General features: G+C 40.3%; 2 protein-coding genes across 4 annotated transcripts in view; both read right to left on the bottom strand.

The window, feature by feature from the left end:
* Positions 1 to 5,250, bottom strand: part of TGFB2 (transforming growth factor beta 2) — an 84,229-nt gene extending 78,979 nt beyond the window's left edge. Inside the window, exon 1 of one of the 3 annotated variants that reach the window (XM_067729729.1) lies at positions 3,481 to 5,249. In XM_067729729.1, coding sequence (XP_067585830.1) covers positions 3,481 to 3,826 — 346 coding nt within the window. In that variant the 5' untranslated portion in view covers positions 3,827 to 5,249. Of the gene's footprint in view, positions 1 to 3,480 lie in introns of all 3 variants that reach the window. The other 2 variants (XM_067729730.1, XM_067729731.1) reach the window with 2 other exon arrangements.
* Positions 5,251 to 20,021: 14,771 nt separating this feature from the next.
* The window catches only part of RRP15 (ribosomal RNA processing 15 homolog), a 46,311-nt gene continuing 44,482 nt past the window's right edge, over positions 20,022 to 21,850 (bottom strand). The window contains exon 5 of the mRNA XM_067729732.1: positions 20,022 to 20,526. Coding sequence (XP_067585833.1) covers positions 20,383 to 20,526 — 144 coding nt within the window. The 3' untranslated portion in view covers positions 20,022 to 20,382. The remainder of the gene's footprint in view (positions 20,527 to 21,850) is intronic.

Raw genomic sequence — 21,850 nt, forward strand, 5'->3', positions numbered from 1 at the left:
AATCCCAGGGTTACCGGGTTTCTCCACGTGGGGATTACTGACATTTGGAGCTGGATAATTCTTTGATGTATGGGGGTGGCGGGTGGAAAAGGGACCTTTCCTGTGCATTCTAGAATGGTGAGCAACCTCCCTGGCCCTTCCACTCCCAATCATGACAACCCAAAATGTCTCCAGACATTGCCAAATGTTCCCTGAGGGTGTGCGCGGGGGAAAGGACAAAATCACCACAGTTAGAACCACAACACGTGCCTCATTTGTTACATGGAAAAGAGAGGCGAAAGAAAGAAAATAAAATTTTGTCTCTTCCTTTTTTTTTTTTGACTGTCGAAGGGTCTACATATTTTAATTGTTAATCATTTGGATTCTTACTCTGTTATGTGGAATCACTCTTTCTAAATTTCTAAAGCCCTGTACAGTGTCTTTTGAATAGATGTGCTTGAAGTTCAAGTGGATTGTCAAAAGGACGAGAAGTCCACTAATTCCCACTGGGTAAAGTATGGGTAAACCTTAGCATAACTCCACTTTGAGCCTTAAACTAACAGCATGTGAAAAGATCAATACGAATAAATTCAAAACTAATCAGATCCCTTCTTCAAATGTTGACACAGTATTATTTATATCCCATAAATACCTTCTTGACTAAAATTCATCCTAGGAGATTGGCACCTGGCCAGTTCTATTCATATTTACTGTATTTATATAGTACGCTGGGCCAAGGATAATATTTAAGACAAAATATGCCTGAAGGCATATACAATATCTCTTATATTTTTACTTTTAAAACTCCACATTGCTAAAAACATTTTGTCTGAACTGTATAAAACGTCCTGCAAAGGGCTACCAACAATCTGTAATGATATATAGCTCATTGAGCACGGTTAGAGCATATTTGTAATATTTGAGCTGAAGTCACTCCCTGAACGCTAATAAGTTGGTGGTAAAAAGTGAACCAGTGATTTTTCCCATGCCTTCATCTCTGGGGCTTATGACCCGCTGCAGATTCCCTTCAAGAAATGACAGGCACACTTCCTCCCCACCGTCTCTTCAGGGAGGACCGAGTTAAAAGTTAGGTGGAAAGGTCCTAAAGAGGGAAAGCTGGTATATAAGCCAATGCTGTCCTTTCCGTTTGCCCTTTAAAATATGGTGGAGTGATTTTTTTTTCTTTTCTTCCTTTTTTTTGGAAGGGTTCACTATATTCCAGTATAACTAGAAAGTACTGGAAAATCAGTTAACCTACTTTCTATAAAATTATCCACAGTCCTAGCACAGTAGTATCAAATCTGCTATTAATAAGGCTTTCTGCTCCTAAATTTCCTTTAAGGCTTTAAGAAGCCTGCACTCTTTGTAGGAAGACTGATAGTTTATATTTTATCCTGCACTGATCAGAGGCTTTCATTTCTTTGGTAGCTGGGAGAGGAAGCAGAAGGGAATCCACACACGCACCTGAGATGCCAACCTCTGAAATCCTAATAATTTGAGAATTTTCTCCAATTTGGTGATGATGATAATCTTGCGTGGGATCACCTGAGTTGTTTAGACTGAAGAGTGCTTGAAGAACAAAGAATGAACACCCTCTTGGGTAATTTGCTCTTTCCACACCTATCTCACGAAGGCATCAGACCTCCTCTCTGTTATGAAAATGCCAGCAATTCATGAGAGCTGTTGCAGGTAAACATTGAAGGCTTGGCTTGTTCTGGTTCTACATAACATAACTGCCCGCCTGCCCAAATTCCAGTAGAACGGTTGCACGTGCTAGAGAAAGCAAACTGACTCAACTCCCTGTTGGGTCTCAATGATTTTGGACTAATTACAATGAACTTTCTTTCCTAATTATCTCCATGGCTCCACCCCAGGTAGAAAGCTTTCCTTCACTCCCCGGGGGGGAATCACCAGGGTGGAGTGTATTTATCACCATTGTTGTGGATGGTGATGTAATTACAATAATAAAATCATCCTGCTTGCCAGGATCTCCTGCCTCAGCTCTGCCCTTAAACAAGAAGAGATGATGCTGCAGCAAAACAGAGGTCGCCAGGAAGCCTGAGGTTGGATACTTCAGCTGACAAAGTGAGACCATCAAATACAAGACATGGCAAGTCCCGGAACTACGACTTGTCAAACTAAATATAAATATTCAAAAAGAAAAGCACCACCCTGCAATTAGAACCTCTAGGATAAAATTACCAAGATGGCCATATTATCTCTGTAGGCAAGACACAGAGACGTTGTGAAGGCTGCCAGGGAGTATATAGGGCATGGAAAGGGGAGGAGAGAGATGGGCAACCAATGAAAAGTGTACGACTTGGGATTTGGAATAGGCAAATGTTGGAGCTCTTTTTTTTTTTTTCTTCTTCCTGGTATTTAACCCTCTCAGGCATCAATATATGCTGCTTCTTCTTTTCTTTTTTTTAAAGAACTTGGAAATCATTCTAAGCTAACTGCCCTCTTCCCTTCCCCTCAAAGAACTCAACAATCAATCATTCACTCCCGTTGCTACTGTATGCCAGCTGGTTTTGAGGACACTGCCCTCAGAGAAGCCAGTTTAAAAAGAAAAAAAAATCGGCTGTCTTCTACGCTGAGATTTAGGAATGCAACGAAGTGACTGCAGGAAGCCTATGAAAGGGCAGGGAACACCGGGCTCAAGAGTGAGAAAGATAAACGATAAACGCATAAGAAAAAGGATCTGCTACACCGGCGATTTTAAGAAGGCAGGTTTGAGTGAATTCGGAAAAAAATAACGTGAAGGAAAAACCCTTTTAAACGTAGTCAGCAACGAAGCTGTCCTTTCTACCATTCCAGGTGAAATCAAAAGGGGACGTGGTTACAAGATCTCGCCTTGGGGGGAATGTAAACACCTCGCCGAGGCAGTAGATTCAAGAATTGAGGGGTTGGAGGTAGGTTTTTGGAGGGGTCTCCAGATCGGGTTTTGTCTTGGCGATGCTGACATTTTTCGGGGAGTTTAGAGACAATAGGGAAGGCTTGGGGAATCAGCTGATAGGTCGGCACGGAAAGGGGCGCCTTCCGGAGAGGCTAGTTTTGAGCCACTTTTTTTTTTTTAACCCCTCGTGCACCAGTTCGGCGGGCTTCAGGCCAATCGGAGCAAAGAAAACAAACCCACCAAGGTTTCCCGGTTTAACGCGGCCCCAGGGAGCGCCTCCAAGTTTGACAGAGGAGGGCTGACTCCTAGCCGGTGGCCGAGTCGAGAATTCCAGGGAAGAGAAAAAAAGAGAAAAACGCCTTATAAAAGACGGGGCGTTGGGGGAAGGGAGAAATGGAGAAAATTAAAAGTCGCAAGTCCACGTTTTAAAGCCTAACGTCCTCAAGCACACAACTGGCAAGGAGGTGGGTGGGACGGAGGACAGGAGCAGGGGAAGGAGCGAGCTGGGACCCGGAGAGGGCAGGGCGATCCCTGGAGTGGCTGCGGTTCTGGAAGCCTCGGGCAGCGCTAAGCCCCGGGGACTAGAAGCGGGGAGCGGTACTTACTTTCCGAGGGGAAGAAGGGCGGCATGTCTATTTTGTAAACCTCCTTGGCGTAGTACTCCTCGTCGCTCCGCTCGCGCTCGCAGGCGGCCGCCCTCCGGCTCGCCTTCTCCTGGAGCAAGTCCCTTGTGCTGTTGTAGATGGAAATCACCTCCGGGGGGACCTCCTCGGGTTCGGGATAGTCTTCTGGGGGGCTGGTGAGTTTCAGCTTGCTCAGGATCTGTCCGCGGATCGCCTCGATCCTCTTGCGCATGAACTGGTCCATGTCGAGCGTGCTGCAGGTAGACAGGCTGAGCGCGACCGTGACCAGATGCAGGAGAAGAAAAGCGCTCAGCACACAGTAGTGCATTTTTTTTTTAAGGTGGAAAAAATTTTTTTTAAAAAAGTAAAAAAGTAAGAAAAATAAAAAGAAACCAACAACTCTCAAAGTACAGATCAGGTAGATTTTTTTTTTAATGCGAAACTTTTGCAAACAATCGGGAGTCAATGTCCGAGAGAAAAAGCTATCTTGCTTGAATTCCTTTAAAAAGAAAAGGCAAGTCGTTCCCCAAGTGGAAATATTAATACACGACGGGCAAGGGGGAAGCTTCACTTGGGGGAGTCAGCAAAAGTTTTCTTGGAGCGACGAGATGGGGGCAAAAAAAGAGACGAGTGGCTATTAGGCAGAAATAAATTTAGGAGGAGGAAACGGAGTTCAGTGTGTCAGTTTCGGGTGCGGAGTGGCGGATCCGAACTCGGCTCCTCCGGCCAAAAGGGAAGAGATGAAAAGGTCCCGGGGCTGGCAGCGGGAGCGCCGGCGGGAGGGCCGCGGGCAGCGCTGTCAGGGGGGCGGCCGAGGCCGGCCGGCTCCAATTTATATATTTAAAGAAGGAGCGGCGCGGCCCTGCCTTCCACTACGGCGCTGAAAGCAGGAGCAGCAGCAGCTCCGGAGCGGAGGGGCGCACACGTGTGTGAGTGTGTGTGTGAGTGTGCGCGCGCGCCCGTGTGCGCGCGCTGGGAGCGAGCCCGGCCCCGGCGGGGAGGCGGGAGCGCTTCGCGCTGCGCCCGGGACTCGGCCGCTTCCGGCGGGGGCCGCGGCGAGGATCCTGCTCCCGGAGGTGCGCGCGGGGGCCGACACCCCGGCCGGCGCGCCGACCCGCCCGGTCACTCCACGTTGCCGCCGCCGCCGCCGCTGGCGAACGCGTCCGGCCTCCAGCTCCCTCCTTCTGCTCCTTCTCCTCTCGCTCGAAACGCCAACCCGGCAACAGACGAGCGGCGGCCGCCGCCGTGGCTTTCGTCCCCCGCGGACCGCAGCGGCAGCCCCGGGACGCGCCGACAGGGGAGTTTTATTCCTAGGGGGTTGCGAAGGGGTTCCCTTGGACTCCCACCCTTGCCCACCCACTCCTGGTTTCTCTGCCACTTGGGCTTTCTCGCCGAGGGTAGTAGGCAGCCTGCAGTAGATCCTCTCCTTCCTCTTTTCTGCAGCCAGGCAGCCCCTCGGTTTGCCCCCGAATGGCTCCCTAGACCGTTATCCTAGGTTCTCCATCCCTCTCGCCAGTCCTCCTTCACTTGCGCTCTCGCTCTTCCTTGTGTGTGTCTCTCTCTGCCTCTCTCGGTCTCTCTGTATCTCTCCCGCTGCCTCTGCCTGCCCCTCTCTCTCTGTCTCTCTCTTGTCGGGAGCTTCTGGAGCTCCCCTCGGAGCGAACCTTCTGCTGCCAGCAGATAACATCACGATCCTGCCTGGGAGGAGAGATTTATAAGTTCTCTCTGAACCACGTGTTTGCCTTCAACGAAGTGACGTGCTAGGATTACAGTCAGAAGTCCTCTCGTTTACTTAGACCACGAGCTCTCCCTGAACCGTTGAGGGGGTGTGGAAATGAGGACGGCTGTGGGGAAGGGAGGGAGGAGGTGGTGTGCGCCCTGACAACAGTGATTTATGGTATTTACTTTATATAGTCATTTTGGACCCGTCTGGTGAAGGACATGCGATCAAGCCTCCCATTTTTACTTCGTGTGGCTCGCTCGTTCACAGCCTCCCAGTTGGGATCACTTGCTCTAGAATGGAAGTCTTCCCTCCTGTATTGTTTTCTCTCTCCCTCTCTCTCTCTCCTCTCTCGCTCGCTCGCTCATGCAAATGAGCATCAAACAGTTGACTCTGGGCCAGGCCAGCCCTGGGATAGGTCATCCAAGCTCCACCTCCTAGCTTTTTAGTGGCATCATTTTCTGAGATTCCATAGCACCGTGCTGGTACCTCTATCCTAAAGCTTATTTTATTATGGTTTGTTGTTTATAGCCTAGTTCTGCATTTGACTGTGAACGGCTGAAAACAGAGCTCTCTCTTCTGCACCTGGAGAATGAATTATATTTATTTTACTGTTTGAATGAATGGCTATCTTCTTAATTTGCTGCCTAAGCCACATCTTGACATGGCTTTCTCTTCACCTTCTTCCCCAGCTAGACTTTAGCAATCAACTTCATTCTTTCCACAGCATATATCAGGAAGCTGGGATTTTAAGTGTTTGATGTTGCTGTTATACACTACTCATAACTTGACATTTTCTATTTCAACCTAGTCCAAATTAGATAAATACAAAAATAATTCTTGCCCCTGTTCACTTTTCCCTTTTTCTTTTCTTTTACCTTTAGTTACTCAAAGTCAACATTTTCATTTCATCATGACGGTAGCCATACCGACTAGACAGATGATTTAAACTGGAAACTCTGTTGAGTTTTCCCCCAAACTCAAAGCCACTATATCACTCCCTAGTTCAGATGTTCCTTTCATTATAGAAAGGTCACAAGGAGCTTTCTCTAACTTTTGGAATTTACACTTTCCATGTGTATGGGGCCTATACCATTAGTAAACAGAGGGGTAAATAGTTACGATAACAGTAGCTAACACATATTACACTCAGTAACGTGAGGCAGATCGACAGATGTATATATGTATGGTCATTTAATCTTCACAACATTCTAAAGTAGGTATTATTATTATCATCTCTATTTTGCAGATGAGGAGACTGCGGTACAGAGAGGTTAAGTACCTTGTTCAAGACCATAGTAAGATGGATTTTGCCATCAGAATGTACTGTCTATGTTCTTATCCACTACGTATTTCTAAGAAGCACTGGTACCAGAATGTGTCTGACAAACAGGGATCGTGTGGTGAAGTTAAGTTTGAGAGATACTGGGTACTCTATTGCCTACTTACAGATTCACAGTTTCTGTCATGTTAAAGGCTCTGAGAATCTTACAGAAAATAAAACTGTTTAACCCTTTTAACCCAGCATATCCTGAACTCCCTTGAACATGGGACTTTTTCCTATGAAAACACATCAGAAAACTCTGGAATAAAGGAATTGTTCCAACCAACTTCTGAATAATTCTGAAAATTATGTGTAAATCAGCATTAGCACGTTCCTTTCCTGGAGGTCAATTTCAAATTGAAGCAACTTGAAAGCAGTCAGACAACCAGCTACAACTCCAATAGCCAAAGCAAAATATACTCAAGAGGTGCTGCTATGGGGCTAGTAGTTTCACCAAGTTGTCATCCCTTTTGAGTTGAGTTTGAGAACTGCTCTAATCTAGCTATACACAAAGGGGAAAAGTGACTGTTCCTACACGTGGGGCAATTATAGGACATAAAGCAGGAGCTACTGAGTGAAGATCTGGCTTTGGAAGGCGGCTGGTAACCTTAGGCACCGTGCTCCACCAAGGACATAGGCTCAGCCTCCCCTCAAATTAGGGAGACTACCTTCTAGATATAAACACAAACGTACCTGAGGTTAAGTGGATTCAGATTAGAGTGTGGATAGAGCAGCAAAAGTCCATCTCCATCACTGCTAGGAAAGCAATCTAAGCCATAAATCCTTCTGACAACCCCCTTCCCAACATAAACACACACACTTTTGCCCATGGTATTTAGTTTGATGAACACGTACTGCTTACTTTACAACCCCTCAGACTCCTGGCCTGTTCATAAGAGGCTACTTTTAATTTCCCTAAAGCCCAGGAAGCGAGGACGGGGAGGGGATGGTAAACTCTTCTAGTGTGGCCGAGGAGAGTGACTTGAGTGTAGCAGGAGAGGAGGCGCCCCTTTCTACCTCTCAGGTGAGCAATCCTTTGAAGATGCAACAGGTAAGACTTCAAGAGCTGTCCCCCTGGTTTACCAAAGCCATGCGGTAAAAGGGGATTTCACCCACACAGGCCATCCTGATTAGCTCAAGGAGGCAGGTGAGTGTAAAAGGGGCAGGTTCCAGACTCAAGTTTTCTTGGGTTCAAATATCCATCGCTTTCTGGCTTTGTGATCCTGGCTAAGTTACTCAGACACTTGTGTTAGTTTCTTCATCTATGAAATGGGCATAACACATAGTACCAACAGTTAAGATTACTGTGAGGATTAAATGACACAAGGTACCAAGAGAGTTTCTAACACAACCTGGCACTTAAATATATGCCCATTAAATGTTAGTGACCATTCTTGTATCCTCTCACTTCTTCATTTCTGTCAGCTCTTTCTCCAACATAAATAGAATGAAAAAGCCAGGGAAGATGCTAATTAGAATTTGCTTCACGGTTATGCCTCCTAGCAGTTTCTGTAAGTTCATGCTCATTGTTATGTTAAACACTATGGTATTGTGCCCCTACTAATTGTAGGAAGAAAGGGCAAGAAGATACACTTTTGGTGAACAGAACTCTAAATGATTATCAAAATCCAGTTAAGTCCAAATTCCAGTTTAACACCCTAAAATGGAATTCTTTGTCTTCCCGATCAGTGGGAGAGCTGTTTCCACCGCTAGCCCTTCTCTGCTCATTAATGGGTATATTCACTTAACTAATGTGCAGGTCCTACAAGAGCCTAAACAAATGCTTGATATCAAAACAACTACTCATCCCTGTCCCGGAGTTTTACCCCTAAGGGTCACAGAGAAGAGTTTATAATGTAATAGGTCCTTCCTAAGTCTGGTGAAAGAAAAACTTCATTTGTAACAATTTTGAAAGCTTTCCACAATGGTTTCAAGCCTCAAAAACCAGGAGGTGGGGAAAAGAAATATACAGAGCTACTGTAATTGATTACATTTTACTCTCAATAGTTACACTTGAGAAAGGCAAAGTAACCCTTTAATGTGAAAATATACCAAAAGCCTTTTAAGTTCTTCCTTGTAATTTTATCTTTGATACCACAATTCAAAAACAATGTTTGGTCCATAACACTTTTTGTCTCATGTTCTGTACGCATTTTTATGCAAGTTTCTGCTCTCAGAATAATGAAATGAAAACGTTTAGTGATTTCCACAAGAAAAATCATCCAAATATTGTTTCCATTCTGTATCTATAGGTTTATCCAAGAAAGAAGTGATAAAGGACAAAGGACGGCACACTGGCAGGGAGGAAAAGGCTGAAAGAGAAGATCACAGGTGGTGAAAGATAAAGGGGTGAACTCAGGAGACAGGGAAAAGCAGACGTATCAGTAGGTTGTGAGGTTTTAAAGTGATAAACTCCTCACACTTTGATGATACACTGTGGGAACACTGATCTTACCCTTTGGAATTGCGATTAGTTGATGGATTACTGCTGGTGGCTTTGGGGCCCTTCCACCTCTATATTTTCAGCTCCGTGAGATTTCCAACAGGGGGCAACCTCCGGAGGCCTGGATACTGTCACCGCCTACTGAAATCAGCCAGAGATTCTGGTTTCTTACCCCCGGTGAAATTCAGCCACTAAAATAGCACCTGGTGATTGATATAAATAAATGAACATTATGGGGACAGCTGTCTTACACTAAAATATGGAGACATGCTTGATAAAATGCTAATGCTGATCAAAAGAAGCCAGCAGCAGAGTTTTCCTTAGTTTTTAGGGCAGGGTTTGACATTTGCCTTTATAGAATCTCTGCTCCTACTTCACTGACCCCACCAGCCCAGCAGTCCCCAGATACTTCACAAAGCAAGAGACTGGAATTAGGTTGCTGGGGAGAAAGGGAGACAAGTATGAACAAAGTAAAAATTCAAAGATGAGGAAGGATAAGAGAAAAACATAATGATGTTATAATTAAAATGAGTATGACAACATAAAGTGGAATTTTTATCTTTTTAAGATATGTAGTCTTTAAATGAATTTGTCATCATTTCAGTGGGTTTCATAGATTGTGGAAAATTCTGAATGTGTAAATTTCCATGAGCAAAGTTACCAACCTCTATTTCAAACAACCTTGCCTTTCTGCTGCCTCAATTATCCTGCAATTAAAAAATGAAAATAAAACAAAAACCAACAGGCAATAGCAATTGCAGATAAAAAGAAAACCTGGATGTAGTTTTTTTTAATGTTAGAAGGAAAAACTAGTAAATACGTATTTTAAAAAGCAAAGTGGAAGTATACTTTTAATACATATTTTAGAAAGCAAAGCTGTATCGGTAGTTATGATTTGTAAAAGTGGAGACTGCGGGCCACAAACTTTTCCTGATGTTTGTTTCAAGTCTTAGAAAAGAAAGTTAGTTCTTACATCTAGGGCGACCATATAATTTATCACACAAACCTGAGCACTTCCAAGAGTGAAGAGGATGCTTTTCATCTATACACAGGACACCAGGGGTAAACCAGGACTGTCCCAGACTGTCACCCTAAAATGAAGCCACTTTCCAGTCGGAATCTGTAACAATACATCAGTTAACTTTTCACCTTTTCTCGGTTCAGTATGATATATATTGCGTATTTCCAAGCCTTTTTTTTCTTTGCCTATGCTACCGATTCTAATAATCACTATCAGAGCTATAATTTGAAAATACTTGTATGATTTTTAGCATTTATATAAACATGCACCACGCCCAAAATGAAGTTCCTGAGAGGTGCCTGGTCAAGATTCTTCTGAGCTCCACGAAAGCCCATCCCCCACACAGACAGGAAGAAGAGGAGGAAGATGAAAATGGGATTAACAAGTATTTCATGTATTCTGGGTGCAGCCAACTTCATTTTTAAATTTTGGAAAGTGAACAATAGATAAAAGAATCTGAAAGGTAAAAATAAAGTGTCCTCTTCCCGTTTTAGTGCACAGAACGAACAGAATGTTTCCGTCATTTGCTGCTTCCGGGTCACCTAATACTGACTTTTTACATGTTGATCTTTCCTGTTTAGTAAACAGTGAAGGCTGCAACAAAACCAGGGACACCTGGGAAGTTAACGTCACCTACAGTTCTGGTTTCTTTTTAGATTATTTCAGTTATCTCTATGTGTCTTTTCAAGTACAAACGCAGTATCTTCACAGTCAGTATCAAATGGCAAACTGTTTACCATAAACCAAAGGAATAAATCCATAAATGGGCGTGTGCTCTGACCCAAAGAGACTTCAGCAATACACAAAAATGATTTTGGCTACCTGGTTATTAGAAGCTTTTGTTTTTTAAGAGGTCTTTGTTAATTAAGTTACTTAAGGTCACTAGACAACAGATTGTTGCAAGGTCAATCTGGTTATTTGACCAGTTACAACGGTTAAATGTAATCGATACCCCGGTTGTACTGATTGTTCAGAAACTAGTCCCTCGCCTGGTGTGAGGGCTGGAGGGGAATCGTTTAATTCAATGATAGCCTAAATCGTGCCACCTAGAGGAGAAAAGTGGTATGTCCTACAGCTTCCTATTTGGAGAAAACTAACATACTCAATTTCCCTGGGTATTTTCATCACAGCCTATTAAACAATGATACAATGTCATGTGGCTGTAAATTTTTTTTAACTGTAATTAACTTTCACCTCAAGGGTATTTTCCATTGACTTTTTTTCCCCCAGAGGAAAAATAAAGTGTTAGTTACTTGTTATCTCCTAGCCAATAACATTCTAAACTAAAATCTAGTCTTCATTTTTACAAAGCATAATTTGAATATCTAAATTCTTAATAGCAAAAATGTCAGCACTTACACTTTTATGAGCCATCTAATGTCATTAAGTAAAAACCAGAGCTATGGGCAATATATTGTATCTTAGTATAAAAGGAGCTAGTCATGTTCCAATACACAAAACCATTGGACACTACTCCAGTACTTAGTAGTACTTCCATTTCTGCAGCATCAAGATAATTAAATAGCAAAGTTTTAATTATCAGACATACTCAAACAAGATCTATAATAAATTCTCCAATAGTACACTGTATAATAAACTGACAATGGCAACCAAAATAAAGCCTGAGCTGACAAGCTACCTTTAAATTGCTAGTACCAGGAAAGTGTTCACCTTTTGATACGTGCCGTAGGTTCGTGTCATGAGTAAATGAGACTAAAAAATGTAATATGCCTATTTATTTTTCCCAGAGCAAAGTGCAATTTCTAGAATCTCATTTTCTATAAGACCTTAATAATTTCTAGAATGTCATTTTCTATACAACATTAGTATAACCTACAACGTGAGGAATCACTGTTGTGTAACAGTTCTATGACTGGAGCTTGGACTCAACTGTATTAATAACTGTGAACTTGGGCAAGTTACTGAACCCATTGCCTGTTGCCTCAACTATATGTTGGGGACAATAACAGCACCTACTTCACAGGGTCATAGGAAGACTGACTGGATGAGTTAAGGGCATTATAAACTGTTAAATACTATCTGGCACACAATAATTACTGTATAAATGTTTGCTGTTCTTATGACTTGCTCTGGTCCAACTTATACTTGACTGGTTGATGGGCCGACCTTCATGCAGTCATCAACTGCACCTCTCCATGTCAACCCCTTGGAGTGTTCTATTAAGACAGTATTTAGAGTTTTGGTTCTGGAACAGCTGAAGTAGACAGTAAATATATTTTAATTTCTCATTAAAGGTCAGGACCTTGGTACTCAGTGTGAACTCGACTTTTCAGGCCGTCAAAAATTATTTTCTTAAAAAAAGAATGTATTATGTTCTTCTATTCATCTAATGAATCTTTGGCATTTGAAAATTTTACTTATGCTATCCATAATTTTTTACATTTTCAGTCTACATGCAATTCTTGACACGTGATTTCACCAGTCTTCACGCCATCATGTTAAATGGTAGCACAAAAGTGGAAGTACCACAGTTGATGTCTGTGTGTGCCCTCAAGTCACTGAACTTGTAGGTTGTCTAGAATTTGTTGTTATTAAAAATAATGCTATTATACTGTTCACACAGCATTTTCTGTAATTAGGATCTTTTCCTGAGGAGGGTTTCTAGAAGTAGAATTACTGGGTGAACACAAATTTTACTATCTGCCAGACTTTAAACTTTTCTGGGAGGAACTCATTATCTAGAAGAGGAACGTTTATGATTAGAGATCAGAAATGAATAACAAGTCTACACGCACAGCATCTAAACCTCCAAATACATAATACTGTTTCCTGAGACCCTCCCTACTACATAGCAGGCACTGTGCTAGACAGACGCTGTGCACTCATTGTTCCAATCCCTCCAGTATACACAAACATATCCCTGTGCCTGAGGTACATGCTAGCCTTAAAAAGTTTTAAGACATTTTTGCAACAACACATGGCTTAATGTGAGTCCAAATTGAACTCTGAACTCAGTTCTGATTCCAAAATTTTGCCTTCTGTCATCTAACAACGAATACTGATATTTCTAAAAATATTCCATGTAAATATAACTTCATTTATCATTAAAAAGTGTACTTGGGAGTCCTCATAAGGACCAAAGTATGGCAGCTGTGTCATGCAATAGATATTCCTATCATTCCTACCATTTGTAGAGAAGGAAAATGTCACCTTGAACCTTTTGGACTCTGAGCTTTTACTATTTATAATACACTTAAGAGATCCCAGTGTTACTGTACAAAGACAAATATTACGTAGAGGCAGCCCTGATGTTGTGCTGGGTACTACTCAGTATTTCAGGATAACTGCTGTCTGGCTGCCCGGCTGATGTTTTGAGAGCTGATGTCAATCCCTTGTTTATGTCCATCCCATGGGAGGGGATCCATTTTTACCGAAGACTGAAGTCTGGCTCTGCGAGCACGCAGAGGCAACTGTCTAGAAGCCTCAGGGTGAATCAACAGCTGCAAGGCCACCCACACAAAGGACGCGGCTCTCAGCTGTCTCTCCATTCAGAGCCCCAGTTGGTCCTGACCCCATACAAATTTGGTGTTGCTGCTTTGATGTTTATGAACCGATTGCATTAGAGACCCAGGGTAATGATTCTGGGGTTAGAGAAATTGTTCTTTATACAAATGTGGTTTAACACCTCATCATTTTAAACTGGCTGTACTAACAACGCTCATGGTGCTCTTTGTTTTCCGGGTTTTTTGCCCAAATCTGCAACCTCCATTTGCTCTGGCAGGATGTCGAGTGTGTGCTGGGATAGATCTGAGCTGCTAGATACCTCGGGAGCCCTGCCACTCAAGGCGCTTCCTCAGGAAACCTCCTAAACAAGGAGGCTCCCGACAGAAGTCCCCAGCGCTGGAATTCACTGGCTTAGATGGCACCTGCTGTCTGCTGCTCTGACAGTTCTCAGCACGTCCCTTTAGTGCATCACAAACCTACTGTTTCACAGTACAGCACTGAGACTTAAAGTTTAGTGTGTTCATTCTGAAAGCTGCAGGTGGTACTACTAAAAAAGCAAATGCTATGTGTCATACACAGTGGCCTAACATGTAAGGACAATAGTTATACCTCAGGAAATAATTATAAAGCAACTTAATATAACTTTTTAAAAATACAAATAGTGAAAAAGACATCAACCATAATTTAGTCAATAAAAATCACACCAGTATTTGTATATACTTAAATTGTATCAGTAAATGTTTATGTAACAATTCAAGATAGACTTATGATTCCAAAATTTACTGATATTTTATTAGACTAAGTATATGCTCTGTGACTTTATTCTCTTCTTAGGGAGACAGACCACCACTAGCCATGTGCAGCTTTTAAAATTTGAAGTAATTAATGAAAAATCCAGCTTCTCTGTATCCCTGGCCACACTGGAGAGGCTCCATAGCCACTTGTGCTACCATATTGGACAGTGGAGATATATTTCCATCATCACAGAAAGTCCTAGTGGACAGTAGTGATGTAGAGACTAAAATTATAAGGAATCAGGCCCACTTCTCTAACATATACCCTTGTTTAACTACTCGAATGAAAACCAAAGAGCATTTGACAGAAAGCTAAATATATACTCCTGCTATAGTGGAGGGGTGGGTGAATGAGGTGAGCGGTGTTGGACCAGATGTTGCTAACAAAGCAAAATGAAACATATTTTGTAACTGTCTCTGAGGACAACTCTTCTGAATACAAAAGTTTCATCACACACCTAGATAAATAGCCCTAAATCATAACTCCCTGAAAGTATGCTCAGTAGACCAGATGAAAAATATTAATGTGTTTCTAAGCTACAAAACATCCTTTAGAGAATCTAAAATTGTTTAAGAATTGTTGGACGATATCTTCAAACTACAAAATTCTGATTAGATTTATTACAACTCTTAGTATTTTGTTAACCACCAATCACTACTCTAAATGTCCTGTCACCTATCTCAGACACCATTTTACTTCCAAATCTGTTCATTGGTCCTCCTGATTGATATATTTAATCAAGTTCTGAAAAGCTCACACAGGGAAAAAATTTACCAGGAGGCCTACCTTGCTGCAATAGTCAGTAAGATTCATCTATCCAGCTGGCCAAAATTCAGACTCCTGCTTTCTTGGGGAAGGAATGAGAGAGCTTTTTGTAGGCATGGAAGAGTTCTCTCTCCCTTTTCCAAAATTTGTTCTAACTGCCAATTCACCTCAAATAGTCTTCGTACTCATAATATCTGCAGGACTCAACAGACTCACTACCTATCACAGATATACTGAGTGGAGACAAACATCAGTCATGTTGATCCTAATAGATACATTTAAGGAAGGAGCAGTATGAACTCTGCTTCCTTCAACTGAAAACCATTTCCAAGTAAAAATGAACTTATCATCGACAGAGTACCGACAAATTAACCTCTTCACACCCCTAGACAAGCTTCATTATTCTAGGACTCCTATTACTGTACAATTACTGTACAATTCTGTTACAATAGTTTTTTAATGTACAACTTAGATTCCACTATAATAGTTTTTGAAAAGGTTATCTTTTAACAAACATTTTTAAAGTCATGGCACATAACTGATTCATTTCAAGTTATCACTGTTAATCCAAATTGGCACACAATCCAAATCATACAGTGGGCACGTACTGCAGGAAGTCGACTTTAAAAAGGAACAGGAGATTTGACTTTTTAATTTTTTACAGGAGCAAAATTACCCCTTATTTTGCCATAAACAATATCACTCAAATGATTCTAGTACAGTTCCTGGAACAGGTGCTCAATTAATGCCAGATAAATGCTTCATTTAACCTTCTAATTCTAGTAGGAAATCTAAGTCAAGAATCAATGGTAGGGCTTCCCTGGTGGCACAGTAGTTAAGAATCTGCCTGCCAATGCAGGGGACACGGGTTCAAACCCTGGTCTGGGAAGATTCCACATGCCGCAGAGCAACTAAGCTCGTGCATCACAACTCCTGAGCCTGTGCTCTAGAGCCCACAAGCCACAACTACTGAGCCCACGTGCCACAACTACTGAAGCCTGCGTGCCTAGAGCCTGTGCTCTGCAACAAGAGTAGCCATGACAATGAGAAGTCCACACACCACCACAAGTAGCCCCCCCGCTCGCCGCAACTAGAGAGCCCGCGCACAGCAATGAAGCCCCAACGCAGCCAAAAATAAAAAAACAAATAATTTATTAAAGAAAAGAATCAACGGTAGCTAAAGTTATTTTACATCTAAGTTAAAAATGTACCACTTGCTATTTTATGCATTGCTGTGGACTGAATTTTTGATCCCCCGCCTTCCACAATTCATATGTAGAAGCTCTATTCCTAATATGATAATATTGGAGGTGGAGCCCTTTAGGAGGCAATCAGGTCACGAGGCCCTTATAAAAGAGGCACTGAGAAAGATGATCTCTCTCTGCCTCAAGTAGACACAGCAAGAAGTCAGCTGTCTACAAACCAGGAGGAGGGTGCTCATCGGACATCAAATCTGCCAGCACCTTGATCTTGGACTTCCAGCCTCCAGAACCATGAAAATAAATGTTTGTTGTTTTTCCCACCCAGTCTATGGTATCTGGTATAATGTCCTGGACTAAGACACACACACACACGCACGCGCGCGCGCGCGCACACACACACACACACACACATTCACACTTCCTTAAGAAATTACAAATGTTAAAAAGTATCTACTGATTTTTCAAATGTATGTTTTAAAAGTGAAATTCACGTGGCACAAATATATCACTATACTAAGTGCAATAATGGTACTCTGTGATCATTAAAAAAACTGAAAAAATAAAACTTCCATCCCATTTCACTTATGACTCTTTTATATTATATAATTTTATATTAATATAATTTATATATATATTAAAATTAGTATAATATAATTTTATATTAATAAACATCTATAATAAAATAAAATAAGTAAATCCGTATAGGGAAGAAACAAGTTATCCAAAAGATGTAATATCAACTTACTTATTTGACCTCCTCCTATCTCTTCTAAATATTTATGCTCTATGATGAGTCCTTTATAGGCATTCTCTCAGGCCTTACAATTCCTTACAAGGTCCTCAGTTTGTCCATGTTTCTGTTCACACTTCAACCTTAGGACTTCTCTGCTGTTATATGTTAACTGGGACATCTGTAGGTGTCTAGAAACTGCAATTAAATGGCTTTATGGTTAAGTACTGTGTTTACATGTCCTAAAGACCAGCACGGGAGGAAGGATTAGTTTAGCTGGCAGCCACTGAATATTAAGTATGTTCATATGTGCAAAACACAGTGACTGAAAAGCCTTAAGAGGTTTTCCAACATTTAAACATTCCCTTTCACCCACTTATTCATATTATAAAAGACAAAATATTTTAAAGGATTGGACTTACCCTCAAATAAATCTTCCAGAATTTCCTATGGAGTCATTTCAGGTTCTAAGTACTGAAAGCGAGCCTTTGAATTAGTCCATCCAAAGCGTTTCCAAGATATATTTTTCAACGAGTAGAATAATACTTAATCTATGTAGAAGTCTAGGTAAGTTGAAAATAAATTCAGTATTCTAAGTTAAAGTACTAAACTACTGTAATGATTCTAAGTTATTGTCAGTCTGTAACAGGTATTAATTTTGTGAGATTTCAACAGCTAAAAGCAAAAAATAAGCAATACTGAACTATGCTAATGCTGAGAACATTCACCCTAGCCATCTGAATATCCAGATAAGGGAATAAGATAATACCTAGGTACTGGTTACCTGGTTACTATTTTCCATTGTTCTTTTTAAACAAACAAAAATAAAATCTTTTTATTACTCTATTACCCTAAATAGTTACCAAAAATAAAATCCAAATATTGTTATTTTTAGATAACTATGGGGGGGAGGGGTATAGTAATGCTGTTCTTTCTCTTTTCCCTCCTTAAAGAACTCAAAGACAATATCAGAAGTTAGGTGCAGAATTATTTATCTGATTGATGTCAGAATTTAAATGTTGTAGGGGGACTTCCCAGGTGGCGCAGTGGTTAAGAATCCGCCTGTCAATGCAGGTGACACAGGTTCAAGCCCTGGTCCGGGAAGATCCCACGTGCCGCAGAGCAACTAAGCCCGTGCGCCACAACTACTGAGCCTGCACTCTAGAGCCCGCGAGCCACAACTACTGAAGCCTGCACGCCTAGAGCCCGTGCTCCGCAAGAAGAGAAGCCACCACAATGAGAAGCCCACGCACCACCACAAAGAGTAGCCCCTGCTCGCCACAACTAGAGAAAGCCCGCACGCAGCAACGAAGACCCAATGCAGCCAAAAATAAATAAATAAATAAATTTTAAAAATAAATAAATAAATGTTGTAGGTAAAATATTTAGGGTAGAGATGACAGAGCTAGATTATTTAAAACATCCATCTAAAGATACAGAGCTTTTAAAATAATATGCTCATCCTTAGATTCATATATGATGGTATTTTGCTTAGATATTTGACTGCCAATATGCAGAGATATTAATACACATAAAACATCCTATCTTTATGACAAAAATTATTTCACGTGATTTACATATGCTTTACACCTTCTAACATAAGTGATTTTTTTTTCTTATAGCAGCAACTCAATTTTATTTTGGAATAAAATGATTTCTGAAAGAAGAAAATCTGCCAATATTCTCTTCCTTCCTTTCAGTTTGAAAATCTTGCTCAATTTTTCTAAATTAAACTAATGACTATATGATAAGTTTATGTTAAAAAACAACTTTTTTACTAAACAAGAAGTTATTTACCCATTTCTATCACCTGATGTCCTGTTCAGAAGAAATTTTGCAAAGCTTTAATATGATTCAGAAACAGAATAATAGCAGGAAAAAAAAAGTAAAATCTTTAATTCTGAGAAGATAAAAGTTTTTAGGTGCTGCAAATTTGTTTCTCAAAATTATCTACGTGTAAGGTTGTATTGAAATATTTATCTGTGTTAAGTTATACTGAGATGTTTAGCATGCTCATGTTACTACTGAGGACTAGTTGTTCACATTTACTTATATTACACTGACAAAATAGCAGTTCTATAATTTAAGAAGACACTAAATTTCAAAAGTTTGGATACATACCAAAATGTACTTTGAGCTCTGCTGGTTTAATCATTTGATATCTTAGATGTATACCTTCCTTTAGGATAACAAATACCAGGCCATGGACTAATTTAACTTTGGTTACATAATACTTGTAACACCCAAATGGGTTTGCAAATATAAACGTCTCTGCTCTAGCAGTTTTGAGGGGAGGATTATCCTTCGATATATAACAGATGCAAGCATGTGCAATTTGGTAGTAGGAGGGAACTATTTTTACTATGGAAAGATGGAGTAAGGGATGGACCCTTTTAAAAAAGAACAGATCACTTTTATTAAATAATTCCCCTACAAAGTTTGCATCTTAGGCCCAGTTTCACAGAAATTTTGGAATGATATTAAATAGCCCTGCTTTCTCTTCTCTTTTTGTTTAACACCTAGATTCTGAAAGTCATCCAATTTAATAATCTTTAAGACAACTATAAGAAATCAAGTCTCAGATCAGATGCAGTATCTGATGCAGACTATCTGTTGTCTAACTACCATTTCACTGGTCAGCCAGTCCATAAAAAAAGAATTTAAGCTAACTCAAATATTTAGGGAAAATAAGAGAAACGAGAACATGTCAAATATGCTTCCTAAGAAATTATGCCTCATTGCATAAGTTAAATATGAGAATTTCCACCTCAGTAAATCTCTCATACAAAAATAACCTAACACTTAAAATAAATTTAAGCCATTATTTATATATATTACTTAGCATATAAAAGGAAATAATATAAAAGTAGAAATTTGATGTTTCTTAAATCATAATTGCCAGAGTGTCTAAAAATAAAATCATCACCCCAAATCAGAAATGCTATAATTTAAAAATTTGCTACATAGTTTTTCTCAATAGCTCACCAAAAAAAACACACCAACCCTTCCCCACAAAAAATATACATATATAGGTCTGTAAGTTAGAGGCTGAAAAATATTAACTTCAAGGAGTTCATTTTAATTATGAATTGATATTGCATTTCTACAACCCTTGGTGATACTTAAATAAAACACCAATATCCAAAAGCAACAGGTAAACCTATAATGAACTTGGCAAAATGCATATCTCAAGTAGAAATATTTCTTTCTACGAACGTTCTAAAGAACAATGCTTAAAATTATACAAGGTTTGAAATATCATTTTAACCAAGTTTACATGAAAAAGAGAAACACCAAAGTTGATAATAGTGAAAGTGTTTTGGCTCTCTTACAAATGGTATCTTTATAATTCCCCAACTTTCAGAGCACGAGTATTTTTCTAGGAAAAATAAAATGGAAACTGTGTTTCTTATATAGCTTTATGTGTCAGAGTCACTTCCAGACCCCGGTCTGTTGTCATCTGGTCCATCACTTCCTTTGTCCCAGTCTTTCATGGATGCTCCCATCATGAAATTATCACGTAGGATAGCCCATCCTGGGCCCTCTTCTGATTTTGCTTCAGTCTGTGGAAAATTATACAATCAAAATATTCAGAAGTCAATTTCATCATAAGGAAATTTTAAAATTCCAAGCTATAAAACAAACCTGTCAACACTTTTATAATAGGAGTGAAATCAAGACAAATTATAGACTGACTTTATTTATACATTATGATCATATATGCACAAATATGTAGTACTATGTTAAAATATTTCAGCCTTATAAAAGAACCATGGAGCAGAATTAAACTTTTTTTTTTTTTTGCAGTGGGGGGTATAATACAGTAAAATCTAGGTTTGGTATCAATTTTTAAAATCTTCTGACAATCAAAACAGACTTACAAAATATCGTTTAACATTCAGTGATAACTTATTAGAAAATGTTTGGCAAATTATTTTAACACAAAGAAAAATTTAACAAAGGTTTTTAACCCAAAATAAATTAAAGGCGAGAAAATGAAACTAACCTGATACTGTGCTAGGTTTTAATAGATGCTATCTCATTTAACATTTGATAAAAATTTGAACCAGGGCTTCCCTGGTGGCGCAGTGGTTGAGAATCTGCCTGTTAATGCAGGGGACACGGGTTTGAGCCCTGGTCTGGGAGGATCCCACATGCCGCGGAGCAACTGGGCCCGTGAGCCACAACTACTGAGCCTGCGTGTCTGGAGCCTGTGCTCCGCAACAAGAGAGGCCGCGATAGTGAGTGGCCCCCGCTCTCCGCAACTAGAGAAAGCCCTCGCACAGAAACGAAGACCCAACACAGCAAAAATAATAAATTAATTAATAAAACTCACTCCAAATTTCAAAAAAAAAAAAAAATTGAACCAAATGTTCTTTATTTAGGTTATAATCTCACTGCCTGGCCAAATCATGGACTCAAAAGACTAATCACATGCTAAAACCATAAATATCTGAAACAGGCAATAAACATAATAGGTAGTCAATTCATTTTGTTTATTCATAGGATTTATATAAAACTATGTAAGAGAGGCTAAGAATTACAGCCTCTTATTTCATGCTACAACAGTACCACCTTGTGGCATTAATTAGGTAATGCAGGATGCTGAACTCTAAACTGGTTTCTGTCCTTCATTCCACAAATATTTACTGAGAACTGCATATCAAATACCTTTCTTAGTGTTAGAAACAGAGTGATGAACAAAACAAAGTCCCTGTCTTCATGGAGCTAACAGTCTGTGCTTTTCTACTCATGCCATTCACAGAAATACACAATGTGGGAAAAATCTCTCTAAATATACGGGAACCCATTTGGTTAGAAAATACTGTTACCTTATGGGAGCCATTAATCATATAAAAAGCAATTATTAAGGGAAAAGATCTCTTA

This window comes from Pseudorca crassidens, chromosome 2, assembly GCF_039906515.1.
Source record: "Pseudorca crassidens isolate mPseCra1 chromosome 2, mPseCra1.hap1, whole genome shotgun sequence".
In the NCBI taxonomy this organism is placed as follows: domain Eukaryota; kingdom Metazoa; phylum Chordata; class Mammalia; order Artiodactyla; family Delphinidae; genus Pseudorca; species Pseudorca crassidens.